Source organism: Alligator sinensis, unplaced genomic scaffold, assembly GCF_000455745.1.
Source record: "Alligator sinensis unplaced genomic scaffold, ASM45574v1 scaffold1131_1, whole genome shotgun sequence".
Classification (NCBI taxonomy): Eukaryota; Metazoa; Chordata; order Crocodylia; family Alligatoridae; genus Alligator; species Alligator sinensis.
The window spans coordinates 864247-882851 of NW_005842218.1; the positions used below are offsets into that span (position 1 = coordinate 864247).

Here is an 18605-nt window from a genome sequence, read left to right on the forward strand (position 1 = left end):
GGGGGAGGAGCAGAGCAGCCCCCGGCTAGCTGCAGCCACACTGGGAACAGCCCTGCTGGAAGAAGTGCGTCTGGCAGAGCCTGGGCTGGCAGGGCTGTTCTGCTCCCCTCACCTCTAGCTGCAGCTCCTCTTCCTCCTGCACTGCTCCAAGTGGTGGGGGAGCTTTAGGCAGGAGGCTTCTACCTCAGTGTGCAGGGCTCTGGCTGCAGCTGCCTATCACCTGCCTGGCCCCAAACTGTCACTGCCCCATGACCCAGCCTTGCTCACCCATCCCACTCCTGAACACTGCTCCCCATCTACCCCAAAGTCCCATAGGTAGTTTTGGTGCATTGTTGAGTGGGGAAGGGGGGCTGACTTGGTCCACGATAGATCATCTAAACTCCCTATATGGCCCTCACCATAAACAGTTGTCCACGCCTGGTCTAGGGAGTGAAAAATGTGGTTTCTTGTCCCTTTATTATACAGGGATACTAGGACAAGGACAACATTCCACAATATCAAACTTGGAAACAGCAGCAACTCTGCTCCTCATGCTCCTAGAAAACAGCATATGCCCTCTTGCAGGAACCAGAAAGTAACACTTATATGAGCACGCTTCAGAGTAGCGCTTTAGTGGTCTCACTGCTGAAAGCCCAACATGTGAAAAGCACAAGAAATTGAGGAAACAAAGGACCTCTAATCTCTTTCAGCTGATCTTAAGTGTTTCTTGCAACAAAAGTAGAACATTCTCAGAAACCAATTCATTTTTTTCCAAGGTGATAGCATCACCATTAGCTTTGAACTGAAAATCTGGAACTGAATGCAACTTATTGCACAGGAAATATTGACAACTGCTAATATGAAAAATACACAAACAGAACAAAAGCGAAGGGAAAAAAATTAGGAAACCAAAAGCAGAAAAAAAAAAGAGTTACAATTCAGTAGAAGTTGCTGAAGGGGTAAGAAGAAAGGGTTCAACAAAGGAAGGAAAAAAATAGACTAGGACAACTATGAGTCAGCAGCTCACAGATAGGTGAGCTATTAATGGAAGAGACAGAGAAGGTAAGCTATTCAGTAACTAATTTACTTCAGTCACAAAAGACACCGCACACACATACATACAAACATCTAACCACAAGACTAGCCAAATACTATCAACAAAGATCATGTTGCATAAAAAATGTGTCAGAGAACTTGGACAGCCTGAATGAATTTATGTCAGGAGGGACTGACAGAATACACCCATGGGTGCTGAAAGAACTAGCTGTAGAGATGACAGGCAAGTACTAAGGGGTCAAGAGCCGCCTGAGAGACTACCCCTCAGTGGCCTCACCAGTGAACTTTTGGGTCTGGAGTGCATTTCCAACTGATACAGGACACACACAGGCCTATCTTGGCTGATACATGCTGCTGCAACATAGACAAAAGACTTGAGAAGTAGGGCTGTGAGAAGCTTCGGTTGCTGATTTGATTTGGTGGAGATTCGGCCTGATTTGGTGGCCAAATCTCTGAATCAAATCAGGAGATCCTTGAGGGTTCAGATTCAATTCTGAGAGATTCGGAAAGATTCAATGATTTGGACATAGCTTTAAATGTTTTTTCTACATACCTCAAGGTACCAGGCAGCTTGTGAATGCTGCAATGGTAGGGTGGATGGAGCGTCCCTCAGGAGCGCGGGGGGTGGGGGGGGAGGGGGTCCCCAGTGTGCTCGGCAACAAACCTAAAAGGGGACCAGAAGCACTTCTGGTCCACTTCCAGGTCTGCTGGCAAGTGTATTGGGGGACACCCTGCACCCCCCTGCTTGGTGACTGGTGTCTCTTGGGTCTGGGGGGGTACCCGGGGTCCCCCCGTGGCCAAATTGCCGAGCCGGGGGAGCAAGGGAGGGCTCCCTGCATGCTCGGTGGAGGACCCAGAAGTAGACCAGAAGTACTCAAGGTCCACTTCTGGGTTTGGCACAGAGCACGCAGGGACCCCCGCCCCTGCAGGACACTCCATCTGCCCCACCATCGCAGTGTTCACAAGCCACACCTGGTACCTTGAGGTATGTAGAAAAAACATTTAAAGCTGTGCCTATGGCTGAATCACTGATTCTCCACATCTTCAGATTCGAATTTGGCCAAATCGAATTGGGGACAGTGATCCGAATCAACTAATCAAATCACTGTCCCCGATTTGGGCCGAATCTGAATTGAATACGGACCATTTTGCACACCCCTACTGAGAAGGACTAATGTAGTGCCCACCTTTCCAGAGGCGAAAAAGAAAGCCCAGGGCATTAAACACTGGTCAGACTCATTTCCCTACCTGAGAAGCTACTGGAGGAAACAAAACAGTAAATGTCAGGAGGAAGGCATGATAACTAGGAAAAATGCATGTGTTAAGAATAAACCACACTAAACAAACTTGATTACCTTCTTTAACAAGGGTAACTGAGTTGATAGGAAAAGTAAGAGGTGAACATAATATCCCTGGATTTTAGTAAGGCTTTGGACACAGTCCCACAAGATATTCTCATGAGGAAACAGCAGAAGTGTGGGTCGCTAGAATTAGCATTAGCTGGCTGAATAACCATAAGCAAAGGGAATCTATTGACGGTTCAATGTCAGATGAGCAGAAGGTCCCAAGTGGGACTCCAAATGGACCTGTTCCATGTTCAGAGTTGTTTACTTTACAGGAAGAGAGTAAACTGATCAAATCTGCAGAGGATGTACAAATAATAGAGGCTATAAATGCTTTGGAGAAAAAGATTAAAATTAACATGCTAATTCCAGGAACTAAAACAGATGCACAGGGGATAACTGGCTTGGCAGTAGCACTAATGAAAAGGATCTGGAGGTTAAAGGTCACAAAAAACTCAGAAACAACCAAAAATGCAAATCTGGGTTGCATTAGCAGAAGCTCTGTATGCAAGACAAGGGAGATAGATGATAGCACCACAATACTCAGTACTGATTAAACCCTAGCTAAAGTACTTTTTTTCAGTTTAGGGTGCAACATTTCAAGAAAAGAGAGAAACTGAAAAGAAGACAAGTGACAAATAGAATGTAAGTTATACAAGGAAAAGTTGAAGGAACAAGGCAGGGCTGGTTTGGAGAAAAGGAGACTTGAAGAGAGGATGGGAGGACAAGACCATAGTTTTCAAATATGTAAAGCTGATGAAAAAAATAGGGGTGCACCAAGAAAGATTTTCTTGGCCAATCACGAACCAGGTATATCACCCAATACTGATCTGATAACCAATTTACAGGAATGCAGCTGGGCAGATTGGACACCAGCTCCCTGAAAGTTAGTCTGTGGAGGGGAAGGGCAGCAGATTGAAGTCCCCATGGTGAGGTAGGAAGTGGGGCAGCGTCAAGGGCTGTGGCTGGGGGTGCTGCCCAGCCACGGCAGTGAATAGGATCCAGGTCCGGGGCAGAAAGTGGGACAAAGCTGCAGGCAGGTTGTTCAGGGGATCAGTATCCCGGTGTTTAAAAATGGTGGCAGGTGTGCTTGAACTAAAGCTTGGCAAACGCGCTTTAGTTCAAACACTGCCTGCCACCCCCATTTTTAAGCACACAGACGCTTTTAACCGAAATCAAATGGGGCAAGCAGGAGGTTGTGGGCTGCTCGCTGTGGGATCAGGGTTCTCTGCCCTGCTGACTTTCCCTCAGGAGCACTTGGCTGCATGTCCCCTGACTGCCTGGCAGCAGGAGGCATAACTTGCCACCCCCACTGCTGCCAGGGAGCGTGAGACCAGCACAGGGCTCTTGAGGGAAAGGCAGCAGAGCAGAGCCCTGAGTAGGCAGCCTGCATCTGCCCCATGCACAAAACTGGGGGACATATGCTCCCCTATGCCTGCCCCAGGGGGTGTGTGCAGCAGAGGGGAGTCACCCCCCCGTACGCCTTGGAAAAGCTGCCTGCGGCTCCATCCTGCTTGCCACCCCAGTCCCAGGTCCCATTCACCGCCAAGGCTGGGCAGTGCCCCCAGCCCTTGCCCTGCTCCCTCCCTCACCATGAGGGACCTTGATCTGCACCCCCCACACCCCTTCCCTCTCCCATGCCCCTTCCCTGCCACAAACTTACCTGTGGGGCTCTGCTCTCCAACCTGCCGGCCTGCATTCCTGGGCACATGCATGCATCCAGCTGTGTGCATGCATGTGGCAATTGGGGGCCCTCGCCAGAAAGCATATTATATTTATTGGTTAATGTTATTGGCTACACCACCCAAAAAAGCCGATAATGTTAATTTTCCTTTTATTGGTGCCGATCCAATATGGCACTGATATATTGGTATACCTCTAGACAAAAAACATTCTTAATTTTTCAAATTTAGAGCTTGAGCAAATTCTCTTATCAACTCAAGCACACCATTCTTATCACTTAAACTTGTCATGACCCAAAGGCATGATTTTGTGTGTGCTTTGGCACCAGAATTATCCCCGCCAGGTTGCAACTTCATTGCACGGGAGAGTTTCCGTTTGCAGAGGAGAACCCCGGTGCAGGGACGAGTTTCCCGCCTCTTTGCAGCTTCTTTTGCAGGGTGCATTGCTCAAGTTGCAAGAGAAATGCATGGTGCAAAAGAGTTCCCGCCACCCGTATGCAAATTCGTTCCCTGCTATTGGCTAATTCTAAAATATTTCCCCGTGGCGGGCAACGACGGTGGCAGCTAACGATTGGCCTGTTAGCCGTATAAGAGGCTTGAGCAGTTTCCGCCCAAGCCGAAGAGGACTCCACATCCATCTCGTGGAGACTCTGGATACACGGCAGGGTAATACAGACCCTGTGTGAGATTCAGAGGAGCTTGGCGACCTGATCCATCGCCCACCTCTTCCCGTCTTCGAGCGGAAAGAATTTATAAGACGTATCTACGAGTCCGATTTTGGTGGCGCGCTCACCCAGAGCATCCGGAGCTCTGTTCCGTGGAGCCTAGCAAACTCCATGCGACCGTTCGTGTTGTCTGTGTCTGTAACTGCAACTCAAGCAAGCTTTCCAGCCTACACCACTACCATCTCTGGTGTAAGTAAACAATCTTTAAAATCTATCGTTAAGCGTCTGTGCCTAATTCCAGCTCGTCGCCCTCCCTCTCCGATCCAGCGTGCCCGGGCTGCTGGCCACAGCCCGCGTGCAGCACGGAAAAGGGCCCGGGTCGCTCCCGGCCCGCACAAAACTCCGTAAGCTAGTCAATCTAAAGCACAAAACAAACCACATTTTGCCAAATGCAGCTGGAAGTTGACATACCCTAAAACTGTTAATAAAAGTATTTGGTTCCTAAAGCATAATATTAACTAATTACCAATTTCCCCATTCACATTAACAGAGATGTTGTGTACATCATTTGAAGCAGATTAGAGAAGAAAAAACACTATATAATTTTTTTATAAGGAGTTTTTGGTTTAATGGAAGAAGACAATAGCCAAACAACTCTCAAGCTGCAGTTCACAAAACCTTTCATGATTTGTTTTGTATGAGGTGTGTTTTGGGGGAGGGGAAATGGATGTCATTTAGGAAATGATTTGCAGAGATCTACTGGCTTATCCTGTAAAGCAGTTCTCCTAACCTATAAAGCAATTACCTCACAAGGCCTTCTGGAACTTACCTTGCAGGAAAGTACTTGGATGAACAAGAAAAGTATGATTTGGAGAAGCAGGAAACCCAACATTCTAAAAGAAAAACATTGATAAATTAAGTGAGTTTTCAAACATCTCAGCATTCGTTGCCTGAACTGGAGAGCAACATTGCCTCTAAGCTGTGTGGTGTGCGCGGCCACGCTTGGGAGCACAGCATGAGCATGCCTGTACGGCCACACATGCCACACAGCTTAGAGGGAACACTGCTGGAGAGCAGGACAAGAAACCCTGGACTATGGGACCAATTTAAGACCTATAAAAATTAGTAAAAAGCTACTGGTTTCAACAGGACCTTATGAAGTTTTTAACATCAGTATTCCCAACAATAAAATGGGAGTAATACTTGCCAGTTTCACAGGAAAGTTGTTAAGGGCTAGGGACAGAAATTACACACAAACAGGTCTAAGTGATTGGAAACTGGTTCAAATCTGTAATATACAGAAGCTCAGTGCACATAAACTACTTTCAAAATGGCCAAAACTGGTTAAAGATAAATCTGGATGGGTGTCGTATCAGGCTTAAGTGATTTAGGTTTATTGAACTTCCAGATCTCCTCCACAGTTTAGTTAATTCTCAGTCACCCACCATCCCAGGATGCTTTTCATCTCCCCCTGCAAATCCCTACTTCACAGAGTGGGCAGGCTGAGCAAGTGGGTATGCTCTAGTGCCGCCCCCCACCGGCTTTTGGCCTAGGCCACTGTAGGCACGTGGTTGCTTTTCCCGAATCAAAAATAAATGTCTGTTCACTTGCGTGTCAGTTCAATATACGCAGTTTAGACTAACCTGTGAAGATTGAATCAATTTAGCCTTGGGCTTTTTTGACTGTCTTTACTTAGCCAATATGATTTAGTTAATGTTCAAAGAGCAAAACGTTTTTTGGGTTTTTTTCTTTCAATAGTCACTGCAATCAACTAAAATTAAAGATATTGTTTAATATTTTTAAATTATTTGACTGTTTCTACATTAAATAAGGCTGAAAGTTTTCCCCAGGATGTAGATTTTGAGGACATGAGACAAGACATTTAACATTTCAGGTGTGTTCGTGGGGAAAAAAAGGCAATACAGTAAAAGTTTCCTTACAAAGTTCTCAGAGTCATAATTTTGATTATTTGGACTTTGAGAGAGGCTGACAACAATCTCATCCTTTGTGTTTGATAAGTCCATGCCAGTCGTCTGAGAGTTAACATGTTTCTTACGAGAGGACTTTGGACATGCTCCTTTAGGACAATAAGATTCAGGTACATTTTTCAGTCTCTTTAGCGGTGAAAACAAAAGATCTTCTTTGTGGATATCTGCTACTCTCTTAATTCTGGCAAATGAAGGCAAAGTTCTTATGGGTGAATTAATTAGGGCATTTACAGTTTCAGACATTTGTATGCATTCATATTTCCTTAAGTTTGAAGCTCTTAAAAAAGTAGGAAGTTTTGGAAGCCCTTCAGTATGTAACTTCTGGTAAATCTTGTCAAATGCATGTTCATACTGTTTATGACACTTTTCAGATTCAGAAAAGTTAATTTTGAATAAACTTTCTTTCTCTTCAAATCCCCTTAGGTTTGAAGGAGGTTTTGGAAATATAAGTGGTTTCTGAAGTTCTTTAGAGCACAGCTTCTGGTAAACTTTTTCAAACGCAGTCTCATATTTCTGCTGAGCCTTGCTAGGACTCCGATTCACAGGAAGTGAGGAAAATGAATGACTGCGCTGCAACAAAACACCTCCTTCGATTGGCTTTATTTCAGGCTGTCTGTGAAATACATCTGATGTTCTTGCTAAGGAGTAGTTGTTCAGCGACAGAAAGGTATTAGCATCGGCATTAAAGTTGCGAGTGGGAGTGTTTCTCTCTGAGGTACTATCAAAAGTTACACCATCAATTTTGCTGTTCTCACCATCCTTCATTAGACAAAGAGACACTGATCCCAAACCTCCAGTGCAAGTTACAGAAGGGTATTTCTGAGAAGATATTTCAGGAAGCTTCTCAGCTGGGCTACCTTGAGAATGCTTCAGTGACAGAGTGGCTTGAGGTGGACTCTCAACCAACAATGTTTCGTCTGTTCTAATGACTGCATTTGGAAAAATAGTTGACTTCAAGATGTTTTGGTCTGTTCTTTCAGTGTAAGAATTATTGGCGAAACTTCCAGAACAGTCTATTATACAGTCTATTTCCATTTCTTCAGTATTAAAAGGTAAGCAAGACAGCACATCAGATTCATCCCTAGTTAAACATGTGTCATAATTATTCTCATTGACTTTAGTTCCAGGAAGTAATTTTTGTTTCTCCTGATCATTACCACCATATGTGTTCAGCAGGATGCGCTTTACTTTAGCTGGCCTCAACCTTAGCTGGCCTCAACCTTTTTGTTTTTACCATGGTAACATTAAGTCTTGATTTTTTAGGATGCCATCCTCTGCGTTTGTAGTTTCTGATGATGTAATCAGCTATTTTTCTTTGAGTTTGTCTGTTGATCAGCTTGCTAAGGTTCTCCACCATGCTTGGATACAAGTCTGCAAGTGTGACATTGCTCCAGGAACATTCTTCATCTGCAGACTGGTACTCTTCATAAAAGCTATCATAGCCAGTTTCATTTTTCTCCATGAGAGGTCGACATCTGGGTGCAACTGTATCTTCTGATAAAAAAGGAACAGCGGAAACATGTGATTTGAGATTTGGAAGCAAAACATGTTACCTGACTCTGCCTTCCTCCTGAAACCATTACCTTAGCTTCCTTGTAGACCAAATAAAGTTACGCAAAATAGTAATTAGACCCTTTCTAATATAATAGTATAGACTCGTCCCTGAAACCATTACCAAATAAAGTTATGCAAAATAGTAATTAGAAACTTTCTAGTAACATTTATTACATACTATGAGTCTATAACATTAATAGACTGTCAAATGCTGTGAAGTATTCTGTGTTGATCTTCATCTCTTAATGAAGCCTTATAAAACTCAGCTTTAATAAAGATTTTTTTGATACATGATTAAAATCTCTAGTATTTTTTAAACATAATTATCATCGAGTTAAAGGGTAATTAAGCAAGAAGATTTTTATACATATTTTGTGAACATTTTTGTATTAACAGATTACAGATAACGGATAATGTTTTAGAAAATAAAATGTAGAGTTATTTTAGAAAGGCGGCCAAAAAATGCTTGAGAGAGAAATTTAATGCTGAAAGAAAGTTAAAGTACTTTCATTCCAAAGGCAAAATACAGTCTCTCCTTTTCAAAATTTCTGACATTGACTGGAAAGTCCAAGGTAAATTTCTTAGAAAGAAATGGCATAAAACAAGTCTTAAAACATAAGAAAATACAGCATTAAATTTACTTTGTTCATCTGAAAATGTAAACATTTTTGGTCTCTGAGGCAAAACATAATACACTGTGAAGTGTTAAGTATTTCATATAAAAGTAACCAAATATTGATTAATGGAATCTGGCTAGGAGCACTCATGTTAGTTTGTGTCATGAAAGAGACTCACACTCTTGAGATTAAATTACAATTGCGTTATGAGCAACACAATAATTAACTTTGTTCTATTGTTTAACAAAACTAAAAGAATCTCTTTATCATCTAGAGTGCTTTGCTGCATATTCCTATAAGACTGCAGGAGCCTTGAATGTGTCAGTAATAAAAACTTCCCTTGGGCTGAAGCAATATATTGATAGGCCCAATATCTGTAGTCTCCAGAGGGGTGAAACTTGAACTTAAATAAATGGGAGTCTTCTGTTGCAGGTTTGCAGGATTTTAGTCTGGTACTCTCTTGCAGAAGAAAGGGAGCAAAAGTAGCAAGGAAGCAAATCCAACAGATATGTCAGACAAAAATGCATCACTGTACTCCCAGACAAGGTTCCTTGGGTGAATTTGATATCTTTTATTAGACCAACCCAAATGGTTGGAGAATAGTTATTAAGCAAGCTTTTGGGTTCAAAAACCCTTCGTCAGGCTAAGGAAGCTGCAGCAGTTGGTGTGTGCTCTTCCTATAGTTTCACAGTTTTAGGGTCGGAAGGGACCAAATAGATCTTCTAGCCCGACCCCCCGCCAGGGCAGGAGAACAACAAAAGAACCCTAAAAACAAAAAACGGGACTCAAATGAGTCCAGCCAGGTAGGTATCCAGCCTCTTCTTAAAGATCCCCAGGGTAGGGGCCAGCACCACCTCCCTTGGAAGGTGGTTCCAGCTCCTAGCCGCCTTAACTGTGAAGTAGTTTTTTTCCTGGATGTATTCCCTGCATTTAAACCAAGGCAAACACTAAAGCATGTAAAAATTCATAGATTCATAGATGTTTGGGGTTGGAAGGGACCTCCCAACACCGGGTCCAGCCCCCTGTGCTTGGGCAGGAAAGACTGCTGAACTCAGATGATCCCAGCAAGGTGAGTGTCCAGAGTATGTGACCGAACTAGGAGGGAGGAGCTTAAATCACCAAGCTTAAATATTATTGAGCTTTTTTAAAGTGCTGTGGTAGCTGGGAACATATAGGAAGCAAAATTAATTTGGTAATAGCTTTAATTGGACCAAGAGGGGTGTTTGTGCAGGTGTTCCATGACTTACTAATTATTTATTATTAATTGACCTAATAACAGATACTACCAAACAAAATTTTCTTCTCAGGATTCTCAAAAGCTTTTGTTCTGGTCACTTTTAATTAACTGGGCTTCATTTATACTAGCCACTTTTTCCTTTTAATTTTTTTAATACATTTCTAGAAAAGCATTAATAATGCGCCTATATGTACCTGCGCCTTAAGAGTTCAAGCCACTGTACTTTCATGTTCAGAAAACGCACACTTTTCTGTGTCTCTGATAAAACACGTTAAAATCAATAATAATATGTTCAGTACGATGCTCACCAAATACAGATTTAGATGTCTCCATTAGCCCTTGTAATGGAGAAAGTAGGTAAATACTTTCCGGTTTTTCTCTAGGTGCCACCTGAAAAAAAACCTCACAGAACTCAATTAGAGAATCTATTACATTAGTGCCCAAGCATCATTGGATTGTGACATCCATTTTACTAGTGCTAAATAAAGAGAGAAAGAGAGGTATGACCTTGTTCAGGAGTAGCTTAATGAAATCCAGGAAGAGAAAGTTCCATTCAATACTTTCTCCAGTTTAATAAAAGCTTCAATAAGATTTATTATGCAAAGTAATTGTAGGTAAAACTTCAAAGGACATTTTGTAGAGTATTCAAAATCTTATATCACCTTTGTTCATTTCTAAATTAAACATAAAATTTACATTTCGCTCCCAAATATTTACATTTACTTAGATTTATAAAACAAGTACCAGGCAACTCAACAACAAACCTAACTTCTATTTTCCCTAAAGAACAATCATAACAATACTGGTTCTTCAGCATAGGGATATAAATATTATTTAAAAAATTATCTGTTTAGCCTTCCCTAATCATATTGGTTAAATGATTAAGCGGTAACACAGAAGCTTGGACATGGCTGCTGCTGGGAGCTGCTCCCTGGGCCATTTGACTGAGGGGAAGGGGAGGGAAAGGGGAGCTAGCAGTGGGATACCCTACCAGACAATACAGATGCAGCAGTAGGTGAGGGGCTCTCCCAGCCTGCTGAAGCCACTGGTGCGCTGGGAAAGAAGGGACACCTGTGAACAAGCAGCTAATTAAGCTGCCCGCTGTCTTCCTCTTTAACCTCATAGGCTATGGTTATTAGTCTCCCCTCTTGCCCCTCCCTCTTCTCCTTGCTCCTCCCTCCTGCCTGCCCTGCCGCCTTCCTGTTCCTGGGGCACTGCACCACTTTCCTTTCGAGCCAAACTGCGCCCTGTGCTAAACGTTAACCAGTAATAAATTATCAGTATAAATACACTTAACATTGAAGTGTTTATCCTTTCACATCCCTACTTTAGCAGGCCAACTAAGATGTGTAAATTCGTCTTTACCTCTATAACCGGAAAAAATAATGTGCAATGTAAAAAAGGCTATTTGAATACTGTTTGCTCAGTTCCTTTAAGTTTTCCTTTAATACTAAAAGCAACGGGGACAAAACTCATCTCAAGAGACAAAAGTCAAATCAAAACTCAGATTACAAAGAGGAAATAAAATTATACTCTGTATGGCAATTATAATAATAAAAAAAATTCCATAAACATTACTTGGCAGGGTCTGTAACCCTTATTGAAGAAAAAAAAGTCATTAAGAGACTACAAAGAAATAGCTGAGCATTTAAAGTAATGTTACATAAATTAGCTAATGTAGTATAGATTAATATTTAGCAACCAAAAAAATCACCCCCAAAATCAGTCTTAATGAGCTTATTAAAGTTTACTCTAATAGGATATCACTGGATTTCCACCAAGAAGAGAGGAAAACAGATTGGGATATACTGCGCTCAACCCTGTATTTATAATGGGTATACTGATTCAGCAGTTTCCTTATAACACTAAATTTTAAATCAACTCAAATGTTTATAAGTGATTAAGATGCTCTATCTTCAAGAGAATTATCCTATTTTCTACTAATGAAGCTCTTGCACATTTGAATTGTTCCTAGCAATAGGCACACTAAGTATTAAGTTGGCAAGTAGTTTAAAAATACAATTTTAAACAGTTAATGGATTCTATCTAAATGTAGTATTGGACCATGACACCTTTTCTTCGGACTACTTCTTCCACCATTGTGGACCATTGTAAGGGGTTTGTGTGTATCTATCTTCTTTTTCTCTCAGCGTCGCGAACCCCCTCCCTCCCCTTCCCCCCACCCCTACCCCCGGGCTTAGTTGGCTAACATTGTATCTCCTGTAACCAAGTTGCGTTCCCCTCCTCACCCCCATCCTTCTACTGTTAGTCCCTTGCTCGGGCACTATGTATTTCCCTATCGGCTTTGTCAGCTGTTTTTTGGATTTACAATCCTAAACATCTACTAATAAAAGTCAATATGTTACCGTAATCCACTTGGGAATGTTTCTATCATCACCTTGTACTAAAACATCCACACGAACTCTGAATTTGTCTCCCATTTCCATCTCAGAAGGGTTTGCAAGCAGAATATTGTTTTCCTATCATTGTCAAAAAAGAGCCCCACCAGAAATAGCCACGTCAACAGAATATTATGAAGTACAAATTAATAAAATACTTTGTCAAAAACATAATATTGGCATCCCTATTATTCAAATTAATAAAAAAATTAAAAACATAGGTATAACTATTAATAAATACATTCTTATGGCATACTCAAAGTACTGTATTTTGAATGAACTAACTTTACATTCCAAGTAAAGAGTATTAAAATGTTCAGTAATTATAACCTAATTTTTATATTACATGTATTTTGTATGTACATGTATATTACATGTTTTATACAAAAAATATTGCATTTCTAAAAATAGTACACATAAATAGCTACATCCAAGTCCTTAGAGAAAGTTCATCTTCCAAAAACTTGCATGATTACATGATGTGAGCAGGTTAAAAACAATGCTACTCCACCTACTCTACTATCCAACTTCAGTATTACAGACTTACTTCACCTTGATCTTTAAGAAAAAAAAGGTTGATTATGATTTTGGGAGAGGGGGAAGATTTTTCTTGAGAGGTAAAAACAGTGGATTGTTGCCCTGGATGCCTCAAGTCTGCCCCTGGCTACATCACTGATTAACAAGGGGACCTTGGGCTAGAACACCCCTGTCTCAGCGGATGTAAACAGGTATCACCCTTGTGCCAACAAAGTGAGCAAACAGATATCCTAGCTCCTTGGCACAGTTCCAAGTGCCTAAGGAAATCACAGTTTGTGATGACTTAAATGGCAAGACATCTGTTTGCTTGTGGCATGGGAATTCTCTTGCAGAGAATTCTTGCAGCACAAGTATCAGGCTGCCTCACCTTGACTCAGGATACACATCTGCAAGTGGAGGAACCTGCATGGGCTCTCCCACAGGATTAGGCCACTGAAGCTCCAGGGGGACCTGACTTTGTGGAACAGCAGCCCTGGTGATGTCTGTGGATGCCAATGAGCTGGATCAGTTGTGCAGGGACACATGCCACCCCGACTGATCCTGTTCCGAAGATGACTTGTTCTTAGCCAGTGTCCCTCAGTAGAAAGTAAATAATAAAATGCCAAAAACATTTTGAAAGAGGAGTTGGCCCTGGACAGATGTTCTGTTTGAAGTGCTCCAGACAACAAATGTACAGAAATGCATGGACAAAACGTTTCCTAAAATCCCTCTGTGCACCATTTGGAACACTGAGTCGGAACACCAGAGTGTTCAGTCCTCCGTCATCCCAGTGCTTCATGGGGTGAGGGTAGGGGAGATTGAGAGCAGGGCAGACAGCTAACAAGTGCTCTCATGTGAGCTAGTGGTTGTCCACCTTACTCCACTCCCACTCCCTCCTTCCCCTGCTCCCCCAAAGACGACTGTAAGATGCTGAAGGTCTGCATTTGCCCCTACCATGAAGCTTCAGTATACCATTACAGAGATTTGGAATAAGATGGGGGGAAGGCCTGGTTGGAAACCACAGATCTGCCGAGAACTGAAGGGCTTTGAACTGGAGTAGAACTTTGAGCACTTCAAATGCACATCTGTCTATGGCCTTTCTAAGACTCCAAAATCCTTGGTGACAGTTACTCCAGAGGCAGAGAACCACAAACATAAAATTTCCATCCTTGGAAACTTTCAAAAGTAGATTAGACAGACACTTGGCAAAGATGGTTTAGTCAGGGATGATCCTGCCTTGAGCAGGGGGCTAGACTAGATGACCTTATGAGGTCTTTCAGTCCTACTTTCCTATGATCTTATAAAGGGGATCATAGGAAAGTGGAGCTGAAAGGGACCTCATGAGTTTCTTTAGGTAGCCTGTTTCAATGCCTGACTCCCGTCATAGTCAGGAAGTTCTTCCTAATTTCCAACTTAAAATTTCCTTTGCTGCAGTTTGAGGCCATTTCTCCTAGTCCTGTCCCCTACAGCCCTAGAGAAAAACCCATTTCCACCCTCTTTATAATCACCCTTCAGGTATTTGAAGACTGTTATCAAATCCCCACTTGGTCACTTCTTCAGATGAAGTAGCCCTAGTTCTTTCAGCCTTAAAATTTGTCTCCCAGGACCCTAATCATTTTTCTTGCTCTGCAAAGGACTCTTTCCAAATTGTCTGTGTCCTATTTGAAGCATAGGGTCTAAGACTACAAACAGTACTCCAAATGGGGTCTTAACAGTGCTGAATGCAACAGAAGAATCACTTCCCTTGATTTGCAAGTGACAACCCTATTAATATAATCCAGGATGCTGTTGGCTTTTTTTTTTTTTGCAGTAAGAGCACACTGTTGACTCATATTCCGCTTGCAGTTTGCCATAACCCTATGGGGTCCTTCTCTGCAGTACTACAGCCTAGCCAATCATCCCCCAGTCTGCATTTGTTCATGCAATCGTTCTGCCCCAAATGCAGGACTTTGCATGTCTCAAATTATATTTAATTTTTTATATATGATAAAAAACAGCAGCCATGGGCATGATAATCCACACACAAGTATTTTTCCCCCTTAATTCACTCCTTTACCTGGGTGTCAGCACTTCTGAGTGCGAATGGGCCTTTATCAAAACATGAGTTTCATTATCGAATCAGACACACGTTCCTTCAGTATCTTGTTTGTGGCCACTACCACATGTTTTAGAAAGTATGCGTAAGAAGACTGAAGAAAGCGGACACGGGGTAATCTGCCCTACATACTAGACTTTACCCGACTTAACTAACTTGAGGTTGGCCTGAAGCCTTGTTATTAATATCACTTCTAAAAAAAATAATAATTATACTGCTTCAAACCACTTTGGATAGTTTTGATATCCACAGACATCCCATCCCTCTTGGAATGTTGCTAACTTCTCAGCTTCAATGACTGCCTGCCTGTGGCAATAGGTTTCACATTTGATATATGTGTTTGTGAGAAAGCATTTCCTCCCTTTTACTTATTTTGCTTTCACCACATTCTAGTTTCCCCAAGTTCTTGTACTCGATGACCAGATCAGAAAAAGCTGAGCACAGGCTCTATACTATCCATTATTTTATATACTTTTATTATAACCCCTTAATTCATGCCTTTCAACAATCTCACTTTAAAAATCATGTCAACATTTGAGCCTCATGTTTCTGATCACTCATATTATTCCATCCCATTCTGCCATAAACTTTGAGATGGGTGTTGCTCAAGAAAGTTTAAGACAGCTTTAAAATAAATTAATGTTTTTTTTATTTAAACTTAGATCTTAACTAAATTATCTGTATGGTTTTAGTGAAGCTGAAGAGTTGAGCTGAAGGGTTTAGGCCTGAATTTGCAGAAGCAGAAGTATCAAGTTTTGTAAGATACTGGGAAAAATCTTCATAAGATATAGGAGAGTTTCCAACCGGTTTGAGGTATCCCTAGAGAGAGGTGAAAACGTTTGAAGCATATTTTTCTCTCCCTCTCCCCTTATAATTAATGCATATTGATGCAAATTGAAAGACTTAACATGACAGGTCTAGGGCATCAAATGTATAGCCCATGGGCCAGATTTGGCCTGCACTGACATACTGTGTGGTCCATGGGGCTGGTAGGGGGGGACAGGAATTCAGGATGAGACCTGCTGCATAACCAGGACACAAAACCACACTGGGCATGCATGATGGTGTCCCCACACTTGTGTTTGAATCTGGCCTGCAAGGAGCCCTGCAGTCTAGATCCAGCCTGGGGGCAGGGCAAGTTTGACACCCTGTGACAGGCCAAGTTACTTACATAACAGGGACAGAATAGTATAAAAGCAGGGTATGGCAGGGGTTGGTAGGGATGACAGGACAGCTTTGATTTTTTTGCTTTCAGCACTGCTTTTAGTCTTTCAGTGTTCAAAAAGGAAAAGCTCTATGTGTCAAGTCCAGTTGAATCCAGTGAGATAACAGTAGTGTAAATAAATAAAATAAAAGGAGAAATAATTGAACTGGCAAAATGGGTTAAGGAAAATTGCAAATGGTATTTCAGATGAAGTCTCACAATTTATTTATATAGAAACACAGAGTACGACTACATCGGACAGTGCAGTGCCATGCAGAGATATGCTGAGCTAGCTGTGAATGCGCTAGCTCTGGAACCAGAAAGCAGGGTAGCTGAATTAGTACAGTGCTATGCCAGGCTAAGTAGCCCCCCAGGGCAGTGCAATTTATTAAAGCCTAGTTTGCCCTCAGGCTTCCCTCATTTGCTCTTTAAGATCTTGTAAGTCCCTAACTGTCCTCAGTGGGACTAAGAAACCTAAAGGGCAGCTTATGTGAAATGGCTTTGGGGATTACCACTTAGTTCATAAAAGGACTGCAAGGGCTAACAGAATATCTGTTAGCAACCTCAGAGGACTGAAGGACTCAGATTTAGACACAGATGTTCTAACAACAAAGAAAGAGATGCATATGAATGAAGAAGAGAAACTTGTACAGTTGCAGCCTGTACAGTACTTGAGCTGCAGCTAACCAGGTTTTGCAACTGTCTGCCGAGCACCTTTCACAAAAAAGTCCACATAAAAATAGTTTAAATAAAAACAAACAAGAAACCAAAACAAGAGAGAGAGAGAGTGTCCTATTATAATTAACGCAGAAAGCGCAACAGAAATGATCTTACCTTTAGGTTAACATTTTCAAAGCTTCTTCTAATTGAAACCAAATCTGCTTTGTTTTCTGTATCTGCAATTGAAATTAAACACTAAATAAAATCCACTTGAATCCTGCAACAAATGCAATTCATTAATTTTTCTATGAATTAATAACACAGATATTCTCAAGACCAGTTGTAATAGCAAGATCATAGGAAAGTAGGGGTGGAAAGAACCTCATGAGGCCACTTAGTCCAGTCCCCTGCTCAATGCGGGATCACCCCCTGACTAAACCATCCTTGCCAAACTGCTTTTGCCTCTTTAAACTGATTTTGAAAGTTTCCAAAGGTGGAAATTCCACAAGTTCGAGGTAGCCTGTTCCAACGCTTAACCACGTTTATAGTCAGAGAGGTCTTCCTAAGCTCCAACCTAAATTTCCTTTGCTGCAGCTCAAGGCCACTGCTCCTAGTTCTGTCTCCTACAGCCACTCCTACAGAGTAAAGACTGTCTCTATCCTCTTCATAATTGCTTTTCAGGTATTTGAAGACTTATCACATTTTCCTTCATCTTCTCTCCTAACTAAATAATCAATCCTCCAAGCCCAAAGGGAGGTAATCCCAACATGGATCAAAGGGGGCAAGAGGGTGCAAAAGTCCCCATGGCTCACCAAAAGCATCCGGGAACATCTCCTGGCTAAAAGGGAGGTGTACACCCAATGGAAGGGAGGGGCCATCAGCAGGGAGGACTATACCACAGTTGCTCGGGGCTGCAGGGGGCGGTCTGGAAGGCCAAGGTGGAGATGGAACTGGAACTAGCTACCCGGATCAAGGACAACAAGAAGTCCTTTTTTAAATACATAGGGGGTAAAAAGAAGGTACCGGGTAACGTGGGGCCTCTGCAAAACATGCTAGAAAATCTGGTCGTCGCACCAGATGATAAAGCTAACCTATTTAACAATTTCTTTGCCTCCATTTTTCTGAGCAGGGAATGGATCATTCCCCCCTACCAGGACCCCTGTAGGCCCCTGGGGAGGCACACCCAGACCTAGGGTCAGTGAGGATCTAGTCAGGGAACTTCTGGTGGGACTGGACATATTTAAATCAGCAGGTCCTGACGACCTCCACCCCAGAGTGCTGAGGGAACTAGCGGAGGTCATTGCAGGACCCCCGGCACGGCTTTACAAGCACTCATGGTGCTCTGGTGTGGTGCCAGAGGACTGGAAAAGGGCCAATGTGTTTCCCGTTTTCAAAAAAGGGAGGAAGGAGGACACAGGAAACTATGGGCCAGTTAGTCTTACCTCGATCCTGGGTAAGCTTTTTGAGAGAATTATACTGGTGCATGTCCACGAGGGGCCAGCAGGGGAGATTATGCTTAGGGGCAACCAAGATGGGTTCAATATAGGCAGGTCCTGTCAGACCAACCTGGTGGCCTTCTATGACCAGGTCACAAAATCCTTAGATGCAGG

General features: G+C 42.4%; 1 protein-coding gene across 1 annotated transcript in view; it reads right to left on the bottom strand.

Moving 5' to 3' along the window:
* Positions 1–18605, bottom strand: part of LOC102378958 — a 70314-nt gene that overhangs the window by 8474 nt on the left and 43235 nt on the right. Inside the window, 6 exon segments of the mRNA XM_014521506.2 lie at positions 5555–5618; positions 6666–7919; positions 7921–8207; positions 10430–10511; positions 12488–12601; positions 17170–17231. Of these exon segments, the coding sequence (XP_014376992.2) occupies positions 5555–5618; positions 6666–7919; positions 7921–8207; positions 10430–10511; positions 12488–12601; positions 17170–17231 (1863 nt within the window).